The 22094-nt window shown below is 36.3% G+C and overlaps 1 protein-coding gene across 6 annotated transcripts in view; it reads right to left on the minus strand.

The window, feature by feature from the left end:
• The window catches only part of zmp:0000001200 (dedicator of cytokinesis protein 9), a 64246-nt gene that overhangs the window by 3706 nt on the left and 38446 nt on the right, over positions 1-22094 (minus strand). For 2 of the 6 annotated variants that reach the window (XM_059561481.1, XM_059561478.1), the window contains 23 exons: positions 21929-22075; positions 15339-15422; positions 15091-15202; positions 14676-14854; positions 14466-14579; positions 14230-14332; positions 11819-11943; positions 8671-8785; positions 8521-8587; positions 8390-8437; positions 7669-7805; positions 6725-6840; positions 6463-6600; positions 5614-5796; positions 5371-5484; positions 4960-5175; positions 4828-4885; positions 4234-4340; positions 2724-2846; positions 2447-2560; positions 1237-1269; positions 854-1000; positions 149-359 (listed from right to left, as the gene is read on the minus strand). In XM_059561481.1, the coding sequence (XP_059417464.1) occupies positions 149-359; positions 854-1000; positions 1237-1269; positions 2447-2560; positions 2724-2846; positions 4234-4340; positions 4828-4885; positions 4960-5175; positions 5371-5484; positions 5614-5796; positions 6463-6600; positions 6725-6840; positions 7669-7805; positions 8390-8437; positions 8521-8587; positions 8671-8785; positions 11819-11943; positions 14230-14332; positions 14466-14579; positions 14676-14854; positions 15091-15202; positions 15339-15422; positions 21929-22075 (2791 nt within the window). Of the gene's footprint in view, positions 1-148; positions 360-853; positions 1001-1236; positions 1270-2446; positions 2561-2723; positions 2847-4233; positions 4341-4827; positions 4886-4959; positions 5176-5370; positions 5485-5613; positions 5797-6462; positions 6601-6724; positions 6841-7668; positions 7806-8389; positions 8438-8520; positions 8588-8670; positions 8786-11459; positions 11610-11818; positions 11944-14229; positions 14333-14465; positions 14580-14675; positions 14855-15090; positions 15203-15338; positions 15423-21928; positions 22076-22094 lie in introns of all 6 variants that reach the window. The other 4 variants (XM_059561480.1, XM_059561479.1, XM_059561476.1 and 1 more) reach the window with 3 other exon arrangements.

Below are 22094 nucleotides of genomic sequence, written 5' to 3' on the forward strand. Positions count from 1 at the left end.
GAAAAGTGATTTCAACGATGTTGTTTCTCTGTGCGTTTATCGTTATAGCTGTGGTGGGGACACTGCCATCCTTTAACATTGAGAACGATTAAAAGAACTATATCTTTATCGTGCTTGGTGTGAACTGGCCTTAAGTGTGTGTACTCACTGGTGAGGATAGTCCTGCGTTTGCACTGTTCCTCTACGCCGCCTCGTTTCTTGCCTGAAACGGTGAACGGCATCTCGAAGACAAATCGACGGATGTTGTGGCTCCTCTCAAAGTCGGTTTTTCTCTCCAGCAGCTCCTTCTCTTCCAGGAACGGGGTGACATGAGTCACTTGGATGTAGGCGTATTTAGAGTCCAGATCCTTTGGATTAATCTGCACCAAACAGTAAAAGGCAGTTATAGTTGCAGTGCTAGTTAAGCTACACTGTTCAGCACTGGTTAAATATGTCTGGACTTCTACACCTCATCATGGCAAACACAAATCTTGATTCTTAAATCTTAAAATCTTCTAGAAAAGCCTACACTGCACGTATACACCATAAAAATTTCAATGTGCATACCAATATATCAAGAAGTAACTTACACACTGCTATCTTCCATAATTTAGTTTCAGCTTCAGGACAAGAACTATACATTTTATCGCAGCATACTGTATATATATAAGGCATCCTACACTTGTTTCTGACTTACGTACACTACCTTTGTAAGTTTGGGTCAGTAATAAAACTTTTTCAGCAACAATGCATAAAACTGATTAAAAGCAACAGCAATTTATTAATAAAATTAGGAGTGTGGGTGGTTCTTGGCCAGAATAAGCTGCAATGTGAATCAGAATTTGTTTTGATAATCATGATAGTCATTTCTTACCTTGCCAGAATCCTGAATCATTTTCACATTCTCTGCTCCAAACTTGTCTGAATACAGTTTAAGGAGTCTTTGTGAGATCTCAGACAGCGGGGTGAATTTGGGCTCCTTGTATATGTATTCTTTCCCATCTTCATCCTCGAAGAATCCCTGAAACAACGAGCAAATCTGAATCAATCAGAAGATAGTAGAAAATCAAGCTACTTGCCTACTCATTTCTGAGTACTAAGTTAGCCACAGGACACAATTATTTTCAACAGCAATCTGGAAATGCTAGGAGGAACAAAAAACTGTAAAAGTGCTTAGATCCTAATTACTAAACAGGGATTACGATGACTTCCACACCCAGCAGGACAACACACACGAAGAACTGATGTTGAGTTTACCTCGTTCATCTCAGAGTCAACACACTGGTACTGCTAGAGACACAGACCACCAGAGCGACAGAAACAATGACCGCACACAGTCAGAAACACACTTCAGAGGAGAGAAGATTTACCACGAGACACTGCTGTCTAACCACGCATTAGTTATTATCTCTGTAGTCATTTCATATAAAAAGAAAAATAGGTAGTTGGGTTGAAATACATTTGGGAAGTTGACTATTTTAAAAAGCACTTAGCTTTTCTCTAATGACTTTTTTTAGGGCTCAAAATTCAATCGCCAGTTATTCACATTTCTAAAAGTACTTGCCGCCAAAAACATTACATTATTAAATATTGGAAAGACGTTACAAAACACGGCTTTAGAAGTGAGTATATTTTGTTTCCAAATCACTGAATGTAAAAGCCCATCATCAAAACATACACTTTCCATGAAAAAAGTGCACTTTAGCATACTATTGAGTACTTATTACAAAAATAATACACTTACATGCAAATCTAATTTTCTGACACTTAATTGCATGCGAATGGCATATAAATCAAAATGGGTTATAGTTAAAATTTATATTAAATGCAATTAGCTGAACTTTGTTTTGATCCCGCCGCTAAAGTTTGTAGGTCTCAATTTCATAATTACTTCAAATATGATTCAAAGTGTATTGTCAAATTTACCAACGAGCATTTATGACACTTTAAATGTAATATCAAATAACACACTACAGTTCAAATCATAATCAAGTACTTCGCATGTGCTTCAGTATGTTAGCCACACGTCAAAACAAGTCTACTTTAAACCATGACAAAACATAACGTACTTAAAGTAAAACTTTTCATTTGACATTATTACAAAGGGCACATTGAAGTGGCCTTTTATTTAATCAATTATATACTACATTTTCCTTTTAAGATTTGAAGTGCACTACAAATGCACATTCAATACAATTGATGCAAAATATGCAGAGGACTGGGATTGAGGACCACTGCATTAGAGGATTTGAAATCCCATAAAGTTTTACGCCCCTTGGCTGGACAAGATAAAACATGAGCATAGAAAGAAGTCCAGTAGTCAAGCTGAACTCAAACACACAGGACGCACCGATGCCTTCAGACAGTAAACCAGCAGCAATATGATTTATATCACAGATAGATAATAGATAGTCATTATGGAGCTCGTCCTGATGAAGACATGAAGAGTGAAGCTGATGAGACTCACCTGACCGAAGAAGGCTACTCTGAAATATGTTCCCAGCAAGCGCTTGCCTGTGTGCATGACCTCTGTGACCTTACTGTAGGCACGGTGCAGGGTGTCATAGAAGTGAGCCAGTCTCTGCCACAAACACCAACAACAAGAGTTTACAAAGGGGAAGTGTCACTTCTGCACTGAAGTGTGTCATTTTAGGGAGTGAAACCTCGGACGGATGGATAAACTTAGGTATGCGGTATCCCTCTCATCCTCAGATATCAAAACACAGTGTGTGTTACTGCTGTACCTCAAAGTCTCTGCGTTTCTCATAAATGGGAATGATGAGTTTGTAGATGTCAGAGATGATTTCGTAACGCTCCGCTTTCCACAAACCATCGGCACATTCTTCCAGAAGCTCCATCAGGACGTCCTATGACCCACAGACAAACACACTTAAACCTAACAGAGCACTCAGATCATTAGGATCGAGTCAGTTAGAAATACCAAGGGTTCACACAAAACAAGGGGAGTCTGCTTTTAGTTATGCCGCCCGCAGTTGGAATAAGCTTCCAGATGAGATCACATGTGCTAAAACATCAGCCACTTTTAAATCTAGACTCAAAACTCATCTGTTTAGCTGTGCATTTATTGAATGAGCACCGTGCAATGTCCGAACTGATTGCACTATATTTTCACTGTTTCTTTTTATCATGTAAAATCATTTTCTAACTGTTTTTAAATTCATTTTAACTAAATGTTTTAATCATTGTTTTATTTCTTCAGTATTATTTTACTTTCTTTTACGTAAAGCACTTTGAATTACCATTGTGTACGAAATGTGCTAGATAAATAAACTTGCCTTGCCTTGCCTTACAACAAAGATACTTAGTGTACAGTGAATATTTAGTCTCACTTGATCTCTCCACATAACATACTAAATAACAATGCAAGTGTCATCTATTGCTCAATAAGTCACATTTTCTTCAGAGCAGACACTATTAATTTTTCAATCATTTTTTTTATTTTTGTATATGCATGTATGAAAATGAGAAACATTTATGAGTAAATGTTGATTACATTTGAAGTAATGAAAATGTTTATTACTGGTTTTAGTTTTGTTAACTATAAAAACCCTGCTTCAGTGGGCTGAAGACTGTGGATCAATCTTATTATTGTTTAATCTCTCAGTCGAAGTACAGAAATGATGGTTGAGTCTCAGTCACAGTGGAGATACGCTCACTGACCATCACCATCAGTTACATGGACATTAGTTTATTGCTTCCCTCTTTTACTGGACTAATATTAAACTAAATCAGCTCTGACACTCTATAATGCTGTAACCTAACCTGCTGCGATGAGACAAACCATGCATTTAATTTCGCTGATCAAAATATGATAGCCCGGCCTCCAGTGAAATCTTATTGGTCCACCTCAAAATTTAATATTAAATATCAAATACGTTCTCGCCTGTGATTGTGTAAGTAGTTTAGCATTCAGTGTAAACTGACTTTTCACATCGTCCCTGTTAGAAGATTCAGATGTGGATATTCGATGCGTTTTTTAATAAAAACAATGGATTCCTATGGAGTTACTCACACGGCTGATATTGTAGTAAAATATATATGCAGGAAAATATATTTCTGCAGCACTTTATGTATTTAATATTACTTCATTTATCAGCTGCTGACCTTTGATTATTAAATTCCACCATTTATTTTTTGTTGTTGTATCAAATCAATCTTAAACTCGCTTCTCCTGTCTTCTGCTTGATGGCTATTTTGACCTCTGAGGTGAACGAAGTGTCTGTGGGCTGTCACCTCATTAAAGTGAACATCCTGCATGCCCACGTCTTCCATCATGGACGCTTCCTCGTCGATGTTTGGAGTGACCACTCTGAATGCAGTACAGCCCTGTTTGAACATGCCTACACAAACACACACACAACCATTACAAATCACATCTGGAACGACAGACATCGTTTCCTGAAGCACTATCACTTTAAAAACAGCAGCCAGCTGTGTGATAATGTCTGGTAGAAAAGGTGAAAGGTCATTGTTTGGAGTAAGTCCTGGTCATTAAGTGTCTTAATTCTTAGGACTGCAGCTTAATGTGAGTTATATACTGCGTGATAACTTATATCATCACGGGCTTTATCAGACATGGTGAAAAGAGAAGGTGAGGTAAGAAACAAGACTGATAGTGAAACTGATAGTGAATCATTAAGAGTAATTAGATATCAACTCCTTGGTAGTTGGACTTAAGTAATCTACGCAATTATAGACCAGACAGCGGGATTTTCAAAAATGTTAAAAATAAAATAAAAATTAGTACTCTAAAGTGTTTTTCACACTTACTCCACATGACTAAAGGCTGTAATAGCATGTGTTTGTGCGTGTGTGTGTGTGTCTAACCTTTCCTCCTCAGGTATTCAGCCACCAGCGCTGCCACATGCACATAACACATGGCTGCCTGAAGAGAACCAAATAAGAGGACATGAGCTTCACAGTACATTAGACAGATAATTAGATAAGTGTACGCTGTACCTCAGAGAGGTCTCCGTTCTTCACGTGGATCCGGGCCATGCTGTCCAGCCACGTCTTGCGGAGTTCAGGTGTGCTGGCGTAAGATTTGGCCAGACTGTACTGCAGGTCCACCAGCATCTCCGGATCTCTCTCGTGCTCCTTCATCTGAGCCGTGGCCATCAGCACAGTCCGGATCTTCTTGGTCAGGTCTTTGACATCGGATGGGAATGCCGTGTTCTGCAGGAGGAGGACAAGTGACTGTGTGTGACTGTGCGAATCTAAGAGTATAAGCTTGTGCACGGCTTAATTTGCACAAGCTATTATGGTTTAATCCAATAGTTGTGTAAACTGCCAAAGTAATATTCTAGAATTATATTTCAGATCTATATTTTATTCGAGATTTAGTGTTTGCATGTGTGTATCTGAACTGACTTTGATAGTTCTGTCACTGTTGGCACAGTTGTTGATGATTGACAGCGACTGCTGGAACCTCGTCCCTCCTATTCCGATGACATCAGCGATCAGCTGACTGACGCCAATCACCACCTGAGGAATCACAGCGTGACATCGTTATGACATCATCACCTGCTGTCGACATCGAATCTGGAAAGACCGGATGAAATAATCCAGACACATCCAACACTGCGTCATGTGATGAAGGTGGTGTTTTTGCACCTGCAGGTGCGTGCGGATGAAGGATTTGCGTCCGGTGTAGTCGAAGTTGCTCTTCATCAGGAAGTAGAGCAGATGAGCCGCGTCGCTGCGGATGGAGCTCAGTTTGGAGTTACAGCACTTCAGGATCTCATAGCAGAAAAATGCACACATATCTGCACGGCCCTCGAAAAAGGTACAAGGAAACTGGACACACAGGAAAACAGCAGCGTCTTCAAAAATTCTGTGCTTTAGGTTTAATCTTTTCTGGATTCCAATTTAATGGTTTAATACAATTTTAATGAACATAAAGTCTAATACATTTCCTATAACTATAAAAAGTTAATAATTAAATCTCTGATTTAATACATATTTATTATCAGAAACAGTGGTAATTAAATGAAAGCATAAATCATTAACCATTTAATGATTCCTTTAAAATATAATTCTAGAATATGTTTATGTTTCAATAATATAATATACTGTTATTGTAACAATTCCTATTATTATTCTTTTTTTTGTGCTGCACAACAATTATGTGATATTCCTTAAAAAAAATAATCGTTTAAGTATTTTGTCTTTATTATAAAGAACTGTGCAGAACACTCAGACTCCATAATTAAATATCAGTCTTTTGGAGTTTAATTTTCACAGACACAGTCCATATAGCAATTCAATCAACTGTACGGTTTTTATACTTTTGATTTATTAATCATAACTAATCCATATTTTTCCAAATTCTGTGGCATTATAGGTTTTCTGTCTCTATGTTCCACACCACAGAAATTATAGGGCCCTAGAAATTTATATTTTTGGATGGATTATCCTATTAACAGCCATTGATTTATGTGCTTATTCTATTGTCACACTCACCTTGTAGATGAACGTGCGAAGGGAAGTGAAGACCTGCTTGAGGGCTGTCTCTGATTGGTTGATTTGTAGGAAGCAGAGATGAACCTGGAACACTTTCTTCATGAGGGGATTGTGGCCGTGATCCAAACTCAGCTGAGTCTGAGCGCAAACACACATATAAACACACACACACACACACACACACACACTGTTACCAGTGAGGAATAAAGCACATGAGCATCGCTCGTGAGATCAGGTGATGATGATGATGATGATGTCTGACCTTAAAGCCCATGATGAAGATGCTCAGTGTGTCCAGAACTGTAAGACAAACTTCTGTGGCAATGTTTCCTTCCAACAGAGACTGATTCAGCACATCTGCATCTGAATGACTGTAAGCTACAAACACAGACATAGATGAAACTGTTCATTTCACAAGCTCAAGAAGTAAATTAGTTTGTTTCTTCATCGGAAATATTTCAGAAATCTAGCATTACATCACTTGCTCACCAGTGGATCCTCTGCAGTGAATGGGTGCCGTCAGAATGAGAGTCACAACAGCTGATAAAAACATCACAATAATCTTTTTTTTTTTTTCAATTAATCTTTTTAACTTAGCTTCTGGCTAAAATACGAGTTCGCTAACCATAATATTCCTTTCTCCAGTCATCTCATCTGAATCAGGAGAGAAATATCCACTGATCAATCATTGTTTACAACCATTTACAAGTACCATATTGAGTTCTACAAATTAGTTGGTGGATTATGTAAGAGGTTAAGAAGTGATTGAGTTCTGAACTGCAAGTGGTGTTTTGGGGAAATGTGACAGTGTCAAGTTAAAATGCCTTAATAATGGATTGTTTCTGACAAACATGCAGCTCTTCACTTCACAACACATTAACTGATGGACTGGAGTGGTCTGCATTATTATACTTGTGGATTATTGTGATGTTTTTATCAGCTGTTTAGACTCTCATTCTGACGGCACCCATTCACTGCAGAGGATCCATTGGTGAGCAAGTGACATGATGAAGAAACACTCTCATCTAGGATTTCTCCTTTCTCTCCCTTTAAATAATCTTCGACCAGTTTTCAACTGATCTCACGAATTAAGTCCAACTCTTCCAACATAAAATGTTAAAAGTAAAACAGAAGAAAGCCTTCTCTTCTTGTCTTTTATTCAAAGACAAGAGAGGACTGTAGATGTATGAGCTGGGTCTGACTCACTGTGGTTGTAGGTGTAGGAGTTGTCCAGGCTGTTGAGCTGCTGCAGTCTCATATGTAAGGCTCCTGTCCTGCTGCGGGACACAGGAAGAGTCTGAGAGCGTCGCTCATGAACCACCATCCCTGATCCCTCCAGAGTCCTGAAGACAGGGTCAAAACTTCACATCAACTTCAAAAGCTTCTATTAAAAGCTCATTAAACACTCTCTGACACCAATACAGCGTCTGAGATCACTATTAGTGGTCTGCTGATATGTGTATGTTATTAACTGATCTTGGTATCTATATGGTTACTTAGTCAAAACATGCTATTACGAAACCGTATTTATAACATGATATATTGGTGTAACACTTGATAAGAGGGTTTCATGAAAGTTGACATAAAATACAATGAAAAAAAAACTCCACTAAAGCTTTTATTAATCTTAGCTAGTTCATTTCAATATTCACAAATACATGATTACAATCAAAAGTAGCTGGTGATTTTATTTAATAGACCTGAACTAAAATTAACAATTGTATTTTTATTAACCTACATTAATTCAAAGATCAATAAACACTGTTGCAGACATACTGCTCATTGTTCAAGTAAGCTTTTAGTACTTTATTGTAATGTGTTACTTATATTTCTATTGTACTTACTATATGTTTATAATCTGCTATTATAAATGTGCAATGTTAGTAAATGTTTGTTTTAAAAAAAAAGACATGGAAGAAGACGTTACCTTGCAATGTGTCTCTTTCCCATGTATCTGAACTGATGAAGACACACCCTGAAATCAGGTGAGAAATTAATGATGAGTGTGTGTGTGTGTGTGTGTGTGTGTGTGTTGTGGAGGTGAAGTGCAGCACTTACTCTAGCAGACTGAAGAAGTTCATCAGGTCTGTGGGTGAAGCTTTATTCCAGTAGTTGAACAGAGCATCTAACACACGGCAAGAGTATCAGTTAAACGACAAGCACGTTCATATCATCCCAGTGTGTGTGTGTGTGTGTATGTGTGTGTACCTTCAGACATGCTCTTTAGCACGTGCAGGAAGCACATTAATATGTTCTTCACTTCAGATTGGTCCAGTTTGTCACAGCGGAGCAAAGAGCTGCCCAGAACCCCAGCGACGTGACCCTGACACAGAGAAAAACAAGATCAGACATTCACAAAACCACAAAACACTTCTGGACACTTAAGTCACACTTGTCTGAAGGACTTTGCAATATATTGAAATAACAGCAATTTCATTGTTATCCAGTATTATTTTAGTATTACTTAACAAATATTATAAGCTTTTAGTTTTATATCTTTCATTTATATTTTAATGCTAGTAAGTTTATGTGCTTTTTTACGTTTTAATCAATTTTTTTGTCTTCATTTTGAAGAGTGTGTCAAGAACAGCTCTTTCTCTACAGACAGGGAGAGCAGCTCTACACACACACACACACACTGCTCTACAGTGATGTATCTACCATCGCACAGCACTGGCCAGAACATCCCCCATGTTCCCCTGTCAGCAGATCCTCACTCTGACAGCACAGTGTGGAAACTATGAAACCCACAGAATAATGCGTCTGTTTTTTCACTTCATTTATCATGCGGATACAGAGATGGAGACTGAAGGACTGTTTTTGGACTCATTCAAATGCAACAAAAGGAAAGGATATCAAAGAGAGATCATTCAGTGCGCCACAGATTTACTGACTCAGCTTCCTGTGACTGGAAGCATCAGCTGTGGATTTAGGCACAAGATCTATAAAATACAGACGATGTCTGTTCCCCACTGAAAGATATCTTAACCAGGCCATATCATGACACAGAGTTAGATGCATTCCTTAAGACTCGAACTTCCAGGGCAAAAGACCATTTATGTGAAAAAAAGGCCTACATATTAAAACCAGTTGCCATTTTATTCAACATCTATCTAAATAATGTGCAAAAAAAAAAAAATTTACCAGCCAGAGTTATGAGAGGATAACTGAAGGTGTTCTGGTCTGACTGCAATTAAAATATTGTTTATTTGCAAAAAAACAAAAAACAAAACATGACTATAAATATGTTTTTCCATATTTTACACAATTCTATACACATTTATGTATTTAACACTAATAAGACCGATCTATTTTCTATTGATTGTGACTGAGCTTGTTTCTCAGCTTTAGTTTTTATTTTAATCACTTTTCATTCAAACAATGGTTTGAAAAGCCCTGCTCTAATGGACCGTGTTCCCAACAACCTGCAGAGGTGGGTAGAGTACCCAAAAACTGTACTCAAGTAAAAGTAAAAGTACTTCTAGAAATATTTACTCAAGTAAAAGTACTAGTCTTGAATAGTTACTTGAGTAAGAGTAAAAGAGTATCGGATAAAAAATCTACTCAAGTAGTTAGTTACTAGTTACTTTGGGTCATATATACTGAGCCTATTTTTATTTAGATATATAGATAAAATGTATGTAATGTATGTGTGTGTGTATAAATGTATATATTTCATCAGCCTTTACTCCAATTTATGTAATTTATTATAAAACCCTGTCTGTTTATTTAAGTAACAGATATAGGTGTCATGCCATAACATATTTTTAATACGACTGACTTTATATTAAATGTGAATTTAACATTGAAAGTTAATGTGATATAAATATTGCTACTAATCTTTCATTGTTCAGAAAGAGAGCAAATAACATTTACATTATCAAAGATCATTTTCACTGACAGTCTAGATTTCAATCACTCTCAGAAACTCAGATACTGAGAATATTTCTCAGTGTTAATTCACAACGAGAATATTTCTTTTTCATTCAGTTTTGTAATTACTAAAGCTGAAAAACTGAAAGATAATTTACATATCAAAGTAATGATGGCAGCCATATCACCCTGGAGCCCAAGACCAGTTTCCCACTGAAGCTGAGCAGAGCTGAGCCTGGTCAGTACCTGGATGGGAGACCTCCTGTAAAAACTAGGTTGCTGCTGGAAGAGGTGCTAGTGAGGCCAGCAGGGGGTGCTCACCCTGTGGTCTGTGTGGGTCCTAGCGCCCCAGTGTAGTGATGGGGACACTATACTGTCAACAAGCACCATCCTTCGGATGAGATGTTAAACCGAGGTCCTGACTCTCTGTGGTCAGTAAAAATCCCAGGATGTCTTTCGAAAAGAGTAGAGGTGTGACCTCGGCACCCTGGCTAAATTCGCCCACTGGCCTCCGACCATCATGGCCTCCTAACAATCCCCATATCTGCTGATTGACTTCATCACTCTGTCTCCTCTCCACCAGTAAGCTGGTGTGTGGTGGGCGTTTTGGCGCAATATTGCTGCTGTCGCATCGTCCAGGTGGATGCTGCACACTGGTGGTGGATCAGGAGATACCCCCAGACTATGTAAAGCACTTTGAGTGCCTAGAAAAGCGCTATATAAAATGTAAGGAATTAATTTAAGTCTTAAAGGTACAATTGCTATAAAACAACAAGAAGAGAAAAAAAGCCTGCCTTCTGTTGAACACAAAAGAATGTTGGTAACCAAATAGTACTACGGTAGCCATTGCCTTCCATAGTATCTTTTTTTTTCCCATACTATGCAAGTTAATGGCTACCGCCAACTGTTTGGTTACCAATATTCCTCAAAAGATCTTCTAGACCCTCAGGGAAAGCAATGCAATATTACCACTTTAAAACAGTCAATTGTGATCTTCTAGCTAAGGGACCGGAGGATGAGCAAAGCCAACTGTCAGACTGGGACAGTGTAGGGTAAGAGGTCAAAGGTGAGTGGTAATAGCAGAGCGGCAGGGCAGGGGTCATAGGTCATCAGTGATGTAATACTTGTGTAGGGTGTGTGTGTTGCTCAGCCGGTGTAGACAGCAGAGAGAAGTCCATGGTCTGGCGTTTGAGACGTGCAGAGAGAGACGTGTCCTCTGAGTCAGTAAAGAAACGCAGCACGCTGGCGGAGTGACGGCGAGTGAAACGCTCCCGCTGAGCACCACGACAGCAGGAGACACACAACCACAGGTTAGCACACACACACACACACACACACACACACACACACACACACTCCTGTTCATACAAGGATTACTGTACAAGCCATACACACACACTCCGACACGTAAACACAAAACATAATAATGGTCCATCATTAATAATGTACCTAAAAAGTGAAAATCAGGTCATGTGAGCAGTACCTTGTCTAGGGGGAGTGGCTTGTCAGTGCTGCGCTCTGATAGGCCGTTCCCAGAGTCTGAGCTGATAAGAGAGCTGCGTGAGTCAGTGTTTCGTACAGCGCTCACGGTCGGAGTGTGAGGAGAGACTGACAAACACAGACACATCAATATACTGGACACAATCATGCACAGACCATATTACTCACAGAACAATGATCTGAACACAATTATTTCAACCCTGTAAAGCCTTACATAAGGATAACAGTCAAAAATCTCATTTGTTTTAAAATTGAAGTTTACTGAATGTTTGCACAAAATAAATGACAAAAAAGTATCATATTTGATACATCAGACATTTACAGTATGGCTCATACAGTACAAGGAATATTATAGAATATTGAGCTCAAACTTGAGGAGAAAAGAAACACCTTAGATTTATTCATAGGCTCAAAATAAGCAAAAAATATTATATGTAGTGCAGCTGCTGATATTAATATGTCCAAAAAGTAAGATGAAATTCAGTTTCTTTTTAAAAGTATAACATTACTTGCATAAAATCATAGAAATATCACTCGTCACTCTATATCTCAATAATGTCTTTAAAATGACTTTTAAATGCTTAGTTTATGAACAAAACATAATTGTTTGAAACATTTAATGCAATGCAATACAATGATGACTGAGCCTGATGGATCATACAACCCGAATTCCGGAAAAGTTGGGACGTTTTTTAAATTTTAATAAAATGAAAACTAAAGGAATTTCAAATCACATGAGCCAATATTTTATTCACAATAGAACAGATAACGTAGCAAATGTTTAAACTGAGAAATTTTACACTTTTATCCACTTAATTAGCTCATTTAAAATGTAATGCCTGCTACAGGTCTCAAAAAAGTTGGCACGGGGGCAACAAATGGCTAAAAAAGCAAGCAGTTTTGAAAAGATTCAGCTGGGAGAACATCTAGTGATTAATTAAGTTAATTGATATCAGGTCTGTAACATGATTAGCTATAAAAGCTTTGTCTTAGAGAAGCAGAGTCTCTCAGAAGTAAAGATGGGCAGAGGCTCTCCAATCTGTGAAAGACTGCGTAAAAAAATTGTGGAAAACTTTAAAAAACAATGTTCCTCAACGTCAAATTGCAAAGGCTTTGCAAATCTCATCATCTACAGTGCATAACATCATCAAAAGATTCAGAGAAACTGGAGAAATCTCTGTGCGTAAGGGACAAGGCCGGAGACCTTTATTGGATGCCCGTGGTCTTCGGGCTCTCAGACGACACTGCATCACTCATCGGCATGATTGTGTCAATGACATTACTAAATGGGCCCAGGAATACTTTCAGAAACCACTGTCGGTAAACACAATCCGCCGTGCCATCAGCAGATGCCAACTAAAGCTCTATCATGCAAAAAGGAAGCCATATGTGAACATGGTCCAGAAGCGCCGTCGTGTCCTGTGGGCCAAGGCTCATTTAAAATGGACTATTTCAAAGTGGAATAGTGTTTTATGGTCAGACGAGTCCAAATTTGACATTTTTGTTGGAAATCACGGACGCCGTGTCCTCCGGGCTAAAGAGGAGGGAGACCTTCCAGCATGTTATCAGCGTTCAGTTCAAAAGCCAGCATCTCTGATGGTATGGGGGTGCATAAGTGCATACGGTATGGGCAGCTTGCATGTTTTGGAAGGCTCTGTGAATGCTGAAAGGTATATAAAGGTTTTAGAGCAACATATGCTTCCCTCCAAACAACGTCTATTTCAGGGAAGGCCTTGTTTATTTCAGCAGGACAATGCAAAACCACATACTGCAGCTATAACAACAGCATGGCTTCGTCGTAGAAGAGTCCGGGGGCTAACCTGGCCTGCGTGCAGTCCAGATCTTTCACCTATAGAGAACATTTGGCGCATCATTAAACGAAAAATACGTCAAAGACGACCACGAACTCTTCAGCAGCTGGAAATCTATATAAGGCAAGAATGGGACCAAATTCCAACAGCAAAACTCCAGCAACTCATAGCCTCAATGCCCAGACGTCTTCAAACTGTTTTGAAAAGAAAAGGAGATGCTACACCATGGTAAACATGCCCCGTCCCAACTATTTTGAGACCTGTAGCAGAAATCAAAATTGAAATGAGCTCATTTTGTGCATAAAATTGTAAGCTTTCTCAGTTTAAACATTTGCTATGTTATATATGTTCTATTGTGAATAAAATATTGGCTCATGTGATTTGAAAGTCTTTTAGTTTTCATTTTATTAAAATTTAAAAAACGTCCCAACTTTTCCGGAATTCGGGTTGTATTTATTAAATACAATACATCTGATGTATCATATTTAAAATGACTTTTCTATATATATATATATATATATTTAAAAAATGTATTGTGTGTGAATTATCTAGTAATCCAGCTGGTTCGGACGCTGTGTCTCACCTGTTCCTGATATTACTCCAAACACTTCTTTCTGCAGGCTGCTGTCCACCGGACTGGCCACATTTTTTGTAGGTGTCATCATTACATGATCATCACGGCCATTCTGCAGGTTTGGAATGACAACTTTTAATTTTCAGTGAACTATCCATTAAAACCTGCAACAAGCCTGCATGTGTAGTAATATGCGCTTCTATAATGCTGCACAGTCTGAAGCAAACACTAGGTGTCAGACTTACAACGTTAGTCTGGTTGGTGACAGGAGACGCCTCTGTAATGTTGAGCCTGTGGACGTTTTCCAGCAGCAGACTGAACAGAGGCAGGTACAGCGTAGCCAGGCGAGCCTGCTGACCCTGAAAACAGACAAAACACACTTTATATTTAATACATTCAGAGTTGTGTTCTGAGCACACGTGTTCATACCAAAAGGACTGTGCTTGCTTCTTCACCTTGGAGGAGTAGCGATCGTCAAAGGCGTGTTTGATCATCAGGTTCTTCAGCACCTGTACAGCGATCTGACGGATGTCTCTGAACTCCTGCACAGCTCCACCCACTTCCCTCAGCAACAGCCCCACCAGGAAGTGATTCTTACAGAAATCATCAGTTAAAGAGTAGTCCAGCTGAAGATCTGACAGAGACACAGAGAAGTGTGTGTGTGTTCAGCACCAAAACGTCACTCCTGTACTACAGGAATAAAGACAACAGGCATTATATCTATGGAAACAGAAATGATAGCGGAATAGTTCAACCCAAAAACACAACTTCTGTCTTCATCAACAGCATGTGCTCATTCAGACAATAAAATGTCTAATACATCGTTTTTTCACATTTGAAAAAATGTTCTTCTCTTTAACGATGGCTGACCTTGAAAGCGCTGGATTCGGCCCTTCCCGAACGGCATGGGCAGATTGAGAGGAACGTAGTGCTCATGATTACAGACTACCTTTAGAAACTCAAACTTAAACTCATACAGCGTCTGAGTGAGAAAGAATCAGAGAAAGAGAGGCATCAGATTGCACCATGGGAAATCCTTCTGAGATGGAATATATATTTGAAGATAAATAATTCTCATATTCGGTTGTAAACGGAGATAAAAAAGCAGAACAAAATACTTTTGTGTCTCCAGGCAGGAAGCAGTTGATGTAGTTGTTGATCTGTTTGAAGATGAAGCCTCTGTCCATGAAGGTGAAACAGCGCTGGTGAAAATGATCAATGGTTGAGTTTATTGACTGATTCTAGACAACATCAATAACACTTCCTCAAACACTTCCTACAACTTATTACTGGTAAAGATGGTAGACACTGTAAACATTCTCTAGGTTTGTTTTAAAACAAAGTTCAAAATTTTAATTATTGAGTGCTTTACAGAACAAAACTAGCGTGCTTTTACGAGAGCTGCAATTTGGTTTGTGGTTAATGTAATCTGAATACATAATTAAGATTCTAATAATGAAGTACATTTTGCTGGATTAACTACAGAACAAAGCAAAGCAAAGCAAAGCAAAGCAAAGCAAAATAAAATAAAATAAATAAAATAAAATAAAATAAAATAAAATAAAATAAAATAAAATAAAATAAAATAAAATAAAATAAAATAAAATAAAATAAAATAAAATAAAATAAAATAAAATAAAATAAAAGCAAAGCAAAATAAAATAAAATAAAAACAAAGCAAAATAAAATAAAATAAAGCAAAATAAAATAAAATAAAGCAAAATAAAATAAAATAAAGCAAAATAAAATAAAATAAAGCAAAATAAAATAAAATAAAGCAAAATAAAAAAAAATAAAAATATATAAATTAAAATAAAAGCAAAGCAAAGCAAAGCAAAACAAATAAAACAAAGCAAAGCAAAGCAAAGCAAAATAAAATAAAAACAAAGCAAAATAAAATAAAATAAAGCAAAATAAAATAAAATAAAGCAAAATAAAAAAAATAAAAATATATAAATTAAAATAAAAGCAAAGCAAAACAAATAAAACAAAGCAAATCAAAGCAAAGCAAAGCAAAGCAAAAATAAAATAAAATAAAATAAAATAAAATAAAATAAAATAAAATAAAATAAAATAAAATAAAAGCAAAGCAAAGCAAAGCAAAATAAAATAAAATAAAGCAAAATAAAATAAAATAAAGCAAAATAAAAAAAAAAATATACATATAAAATAAAATAAAAGCAAAGCAAAGCAAAGCAAAACAAATAAAACAAAGCAAAGCAAATCAAAGCAAAGCAAAGCAAAGCAAAGCAAAGCAAAGCAAAGCAAAACAAAACAAAACAAAGCAAAATAAAATAAAATAAAATAAAGCAAAGCAAAGCAAAACAAAGCAAAACAAAGAAAAGCAATAGCAAAGCAAATAAAAGTAAAGCAAACAACAAAATAAAACAAAGCAAAACAAAAGCAAAGCAAATGCAATACAAATGAAAGCAAAGCAAAGCAAAGCAAAACAAAACAAAACAAAGCAAAAGCAAAAGCAAAAGCAAAAGCAAAAGCAAAAGCAAAGCAAATCCGTGTGTATATTTTGGTCATTTGATTTTCTATTTAAAAATAAATAAAGATAAATGAGAAACGGTTTGATTTTCGTTTTTTCGTTTTGTTTAAGAAACGGAAAACGAAAATTTAGCTGCATTTTTCGTATATTTGTTTGTGGGTAAAAATATTTGTAATATGTAATATTTTTTAATATTTGTTTGAATGTGTGGGCGGCGCTGAAACGCCCCTTTCATCCCTTCTGTACTGCACCGACAAGCGGCAACCGTAAGCTCAGTTCATTTTCACCAGGAGAGAAGCGGCAGACAGCAGAGGATATTAATCCCGCGGATTCTATACTAGTGGTGCTTGCAAGCTTTATATATATATAAATTTTATATATATATAAATAAAAATTTTTTTTGACCAAACAGAAATTTATTTATTCAATGACATTTGAATTTTACTGTAGGCCTATATGATCTACAATGACATGAAATATGCGGATTTTTAGCCTACTAATTTTATTCTATTCCTATTTAAGAAAAACCTCACAAGTAGCCTATGTTTTCATTTGCTATTACAAACAACAGCAACTGAAGCTTTATCTTGTAGAGTGTAGTCTGCTGCACTTCTCTGATCGGCGGATCCCGATCCACACCTTCCATCCCGAAAACAGGGGAAAGAGCTTCAGCTCCTTCAGTTTGTATCGTAAAACACCCTAAATAACACGAAAACCTTACAAAACTCAACACGATGTGCTTTCTGCCATCTCGGTCTACATTAACTTCTTTCTGAAACGTCAGAAATGAACCAGGCTCATGCATCAGACGAACCATGTCTAGCTGGACATGTCTACTTTTAAAATAATCAATTTAAATAGAAAAATAATAATAATAATTTTATATTTAGGCCTATGTAATTCAAATGAAACCAACGAGAGGTGCAGTGTTTCCCGTCTGAACTCATTATCTGTAATGATGTCACACCATCACTATATTCATACTGTCATCTACAGAATTCGTGAATTCAGTTCATAATTCTAAGTAGCCTATAGCCTATAATTAAAACATTTAAAGTAGACTAATTATTGGGAAAACTTAACTTATTTTAATATAAATTTTATTATAAATGTGGGGTTGGGTTTTTCCTATTTTATTTTTTTATGAATGGCCTAGAATAAAATAAATAAAACTTAAAATAATTAAAATAATAAAGTTGTCAAGTCTGCTTTGTCAATAACATGCAGCAGCTGGAAAATTATAATATTATTTTTTATTTTATTATTAATTTAATTAATTAATTAATTAATTATTATTATTATTTTATCTTGCAAGCACCACTAGTATAGAATCCGCGGGATTAATATGCTCTGCTGTCTGCCGCTTCTCTCCCGGTGAAAATGAACTGAGCTTGCGGTTGCCGCTTGTCGGTGCAGTACAGAAGGGATGAAAGGGGCGTTTCAGCGCCGCCCACACATTCAAACAAATATTAAAGCATAATCTCATTTTTTACCCACAAACAAAAATACGAAAAATCCAGCTACATTTTCGTTTTGCGTTTCTTAAACAAAACGAAAAAACGAAAATCAAACCGTTTCTCATTTATCTTTATTTATTTTTAAATAGAAAATCAAATGACCAAAAGATACACGGACCCGTGTATCATTCGTTCTTTTGTTTTTCTAATTGAAACCAAAAATGGAAAAATAAAAAAAACGACTTGTTTTTTTTAAATCTGTTTCCAAAACGAAAATGAAAAAACAGATAAAGCTTCGTTTTCCAATTTTCAAACTTCCAATTTGTGCTAATATCAAAAATAAAAAAACGGATAACAAGCGTGTGTCTTTCACTTTGGTGTTTTCGTCTAATGCCAGTTAGTGACGGTCGTTCTTGAACGATTCGGTCATTTCAAACGAATCTTTAATGTGACTCGGGAAGAACGAGTCGTCTCGGGGAGTGAAAATGTGCAAAATTTGATTAGTTCTTCTCTTGAGTCTTTCGGGTTTTCGAGTCGCTCCTCACGTGACAGACCCATAAGCTTTGACCATAGACTGGAGTTACCCTTGCAACAAATGTCTGTGTATATTATTATTATTATTATTTGTCTTTATGATTTTAAGTGTAGGCCTACTGCCTTTATGTTTTAATGTTTGTATTGTTTAATAATAATACTAATAATAATAATAAAGACTGTATAAAAGGCTTTATCCTATCATTCGTTCTTTTGTCACGTGACGTGACAGCATTGGATGGATGAATTTACATGCTTCCTTACAAACAGGTGCCTAATCATTATTATTATCATCATCATTATTATAATTATTATTTACTCTTACAGTTACTGCATTTCTGAGCTTTTTACTTCTTACAGTTTATAAATGTACAAATTTCTATCATAATGGTTATTTTCTATACACTGAATGTTGTAGCAAAGGTAATAAAGAGTACTTGAACACATATGATTATGATGGGTTTAATTTCCTTGATTTCTCTTCTTTGAACAACACTTTCAAAATTAATTGGATTAGACAGTGTTTGTGTAATCCAAACTCAATATGGATTTTTATCCCCAATGACTACTTTTCCAAATTAGGTGGTCTCCCTTTCCTATTGATCTGTATTTATAATATTGCTAGAATCCCTTATAATTTAACCAAATTTCTTAAACAGGCATTACTTGAATGGTCATTCATTTTTAAGCAACTCTCAGCGGTACTTCATTTGGAAATTTGTTTTGGTTGTTTCCTAGTTCTTTAACTTGGAAGGTCTTATTTTAAGTCACAAAAAATTCTTATGTAAATTTAATTTTCCAGTAACTCCCAAAGAATTCTCCATCATCATGGACACTATTCCTTAAAGGAGTTTGTTATGCTTTCAAGGGACTCATTAGATCATCCAGCACTTTATCTTTATCTTTAGACCCATTTGAAATCCCAGTAGGAAAACTATGCTTTTTGTTACATGAAAGTGAAAAAGTGATGTGACATACAGCCAAGTATGGTGACCAATACTCAGAATTTGTGCTCTGCATTTAACCCATCCAAAGTGCACACACACAGAGCAGTGAACACACACACACTGTGAACACACACCCGGAGCAGTGTTCATCATTTATGCTGCGGCACCCGGCGAGCAATTGGGGGTTCGGTGCCTTGCTCAAGGGCACCTCAGTCGTGGTAAAGCCAGCCCAAGACTCGAACCCACAACCCTAGGGTTAGGAGTCACACTCTCTAAGAACTAGGCCACGACTTTGTCCAGTATCCTTCATCACGTAACTATAAGATTAGATCGCTTTTTCAGAAGGAGCGTGTAACAACTCCATATGTGGTGTCTTATTGGAGGAATGTGGTTGATCATATTGATTGGAAAAAAGTATGGACTCTGTCTTTGGTATATATAATAACTAATAAGGTTAGAGACATCTCATTCAAATTGTTACACAGATTTTACCCAGCTAAAGTGTTTTTGAAAAGGTTTAAATCAGACATAGATACAAGCTGTTGTTTTTGTGGTGACCCTAATGAAACTGATATACATATCGTTTGGGACTGTCCTCACACACAGCTATTTTGGAATGAATTCTCTAATGTTATCTATCGCAGTGTGCTACAGGGTTTTCTTTCTGCTTTTTAAGGATGTACTGTTTGGCTTCTTTAATATTCAAAAAGACAAAATTAATGTATATTTCATTATTAACCTATTATGACTTCTTGCAAAATGTCATATTCACCGCAGTAAATTCACGCATCAAAATCCTTTATATATTGTTTAAAAAAAAAAAAAAAAGAGGTTCAACAGAACAGTATATCCAAACTATTTAATCTTCCAAAAATCTTAAGGCTGTCAAAAATGTTTAATCTTTTCAATGCTATTTCATCTTTTTAATTTATTTTGTTAAAGCTTTCGTTTAGTATTATTTATTTTTATGTTTACATACGTCTGTAAATGGTGCTTTGCATATAATGCCACTTCTTTGTATGCAATATTGACATTATCTGTACTTTTATCTTTGGTACCTTGGCATTAATCAAATAAAAATAAAGAACTAATCAATTCTCTTTTCGGCTCCAACTGCATTGACAGAAACAGGTGAACTAGACTAATTCCTGTACAGAAACTATAGAATTTTGCGCATGGGCGACTGAACGAAAACACCAAAGTGAAACACACATGCTTGTTATTCGTTTTTTTAGTTTTGATATTAGCACAAATTTGAAAATCGGAAAACGAAGCTTTATCATTTTTGATTTCAATTAGAAAAACAAAAGAACGAATGATACACGGATTAAAGCAAAGCAAAGCAAAACAAATGAAAGCAAAACAAAACAAAACAAAAACAAAACAAAAGCAAAACAAAACAAAGCAAAAGCAAAGCAAAAGCAAAAGCAAAACAAAACAAAACAAAGCAAAGCAAAACAATTGAAAGCAAAACAAAACAAAGCAAAAGCAAAGCAAAGCAAAACAAAGCAAAAGCAAAGCAAAGCAAAAGCAAAACAATTGAAAGCAAAGCAAAACAAAGCAAAAGCAAAACAATTGAAAGCAAAACAAAACAAATAAAGCAAAAGCAAAGCAAAACAAAACAAAGCAAAGCAAAACAAATGAAAGCAAAGCAAAACAAAGCAAAACCAAAGCAAAGCAAAAGCAAAACAATTGAAAGCAAAACAAAAAACAAAGCAAATGCAAAACAATTGAAAGCAAAACAAAACAAAGCAAAAGCAAAACAAAGCAAAAGCAAAACAATTGAAAGCAAAACAAAGCAAAAGCAAAAGCAAAACAATTGAAAGCAAAACAAAACAAAGCAAAAGCAAAACAAATGAAAGCAAAGCAAAACAAATAAAGCAAAAGCAAAGCAAAACAATTGAAAGCAAAACAAAACAAAACAATTGAAAGCAAAACAAAACAAAACAAAGTAAAAGCAAAACAAATGAAAGCAAAGCAAAACAAAGCAAAAGCAAAACAATTGAAAGCAAAACAAAAAACAAAGCAAAAGCAAAACAATTGAAAGCAAAACAAAACAAAGCAAAGCAAAGCAAAAGCAAAAGCAATGAAAGCAAAACACAGCAAAAGCAAAATCAAAACAAATGAAAGCAAAGCAAAGCAAAACAAAAGCAAAGCAAAGCAAAACAAAAGCAAAGCAAAGCAAAGCAAAAGATAAAATTAAAACTTTCAGATCTCGAGCCTTGATGCTTGATGGCTTCCTCATATTGTGAGAGCAGAACAGCAGCTCGGCTCACCTTGATGAAGACAGCAAGGCTGTGATTGGCGTTTCGTGTTGCGTCCAGGTTGTCTTTGTATTTCTGTGTGATATGAGGCATTAGCATGGTCACCAAGGTCTCCACGGAGTGATAGAATGAAGCGGAGAAACGCTGGCTCCTAGACACCTAAAGGACACGGCAGGGG

The sequence above is a fragment of the Carassius carassius genome, chromosome 11, assembly GCF_963082965.1.
Source record: "Carassius carassius chromosome 11, fCarCar2.1, whole genome shotgun sequence".
NCBI lineage: Eukaryota > Metazoa > Chordata > Actinopteri > Cypriniformes > Cyprinidae > Carassius > Carassius carassius.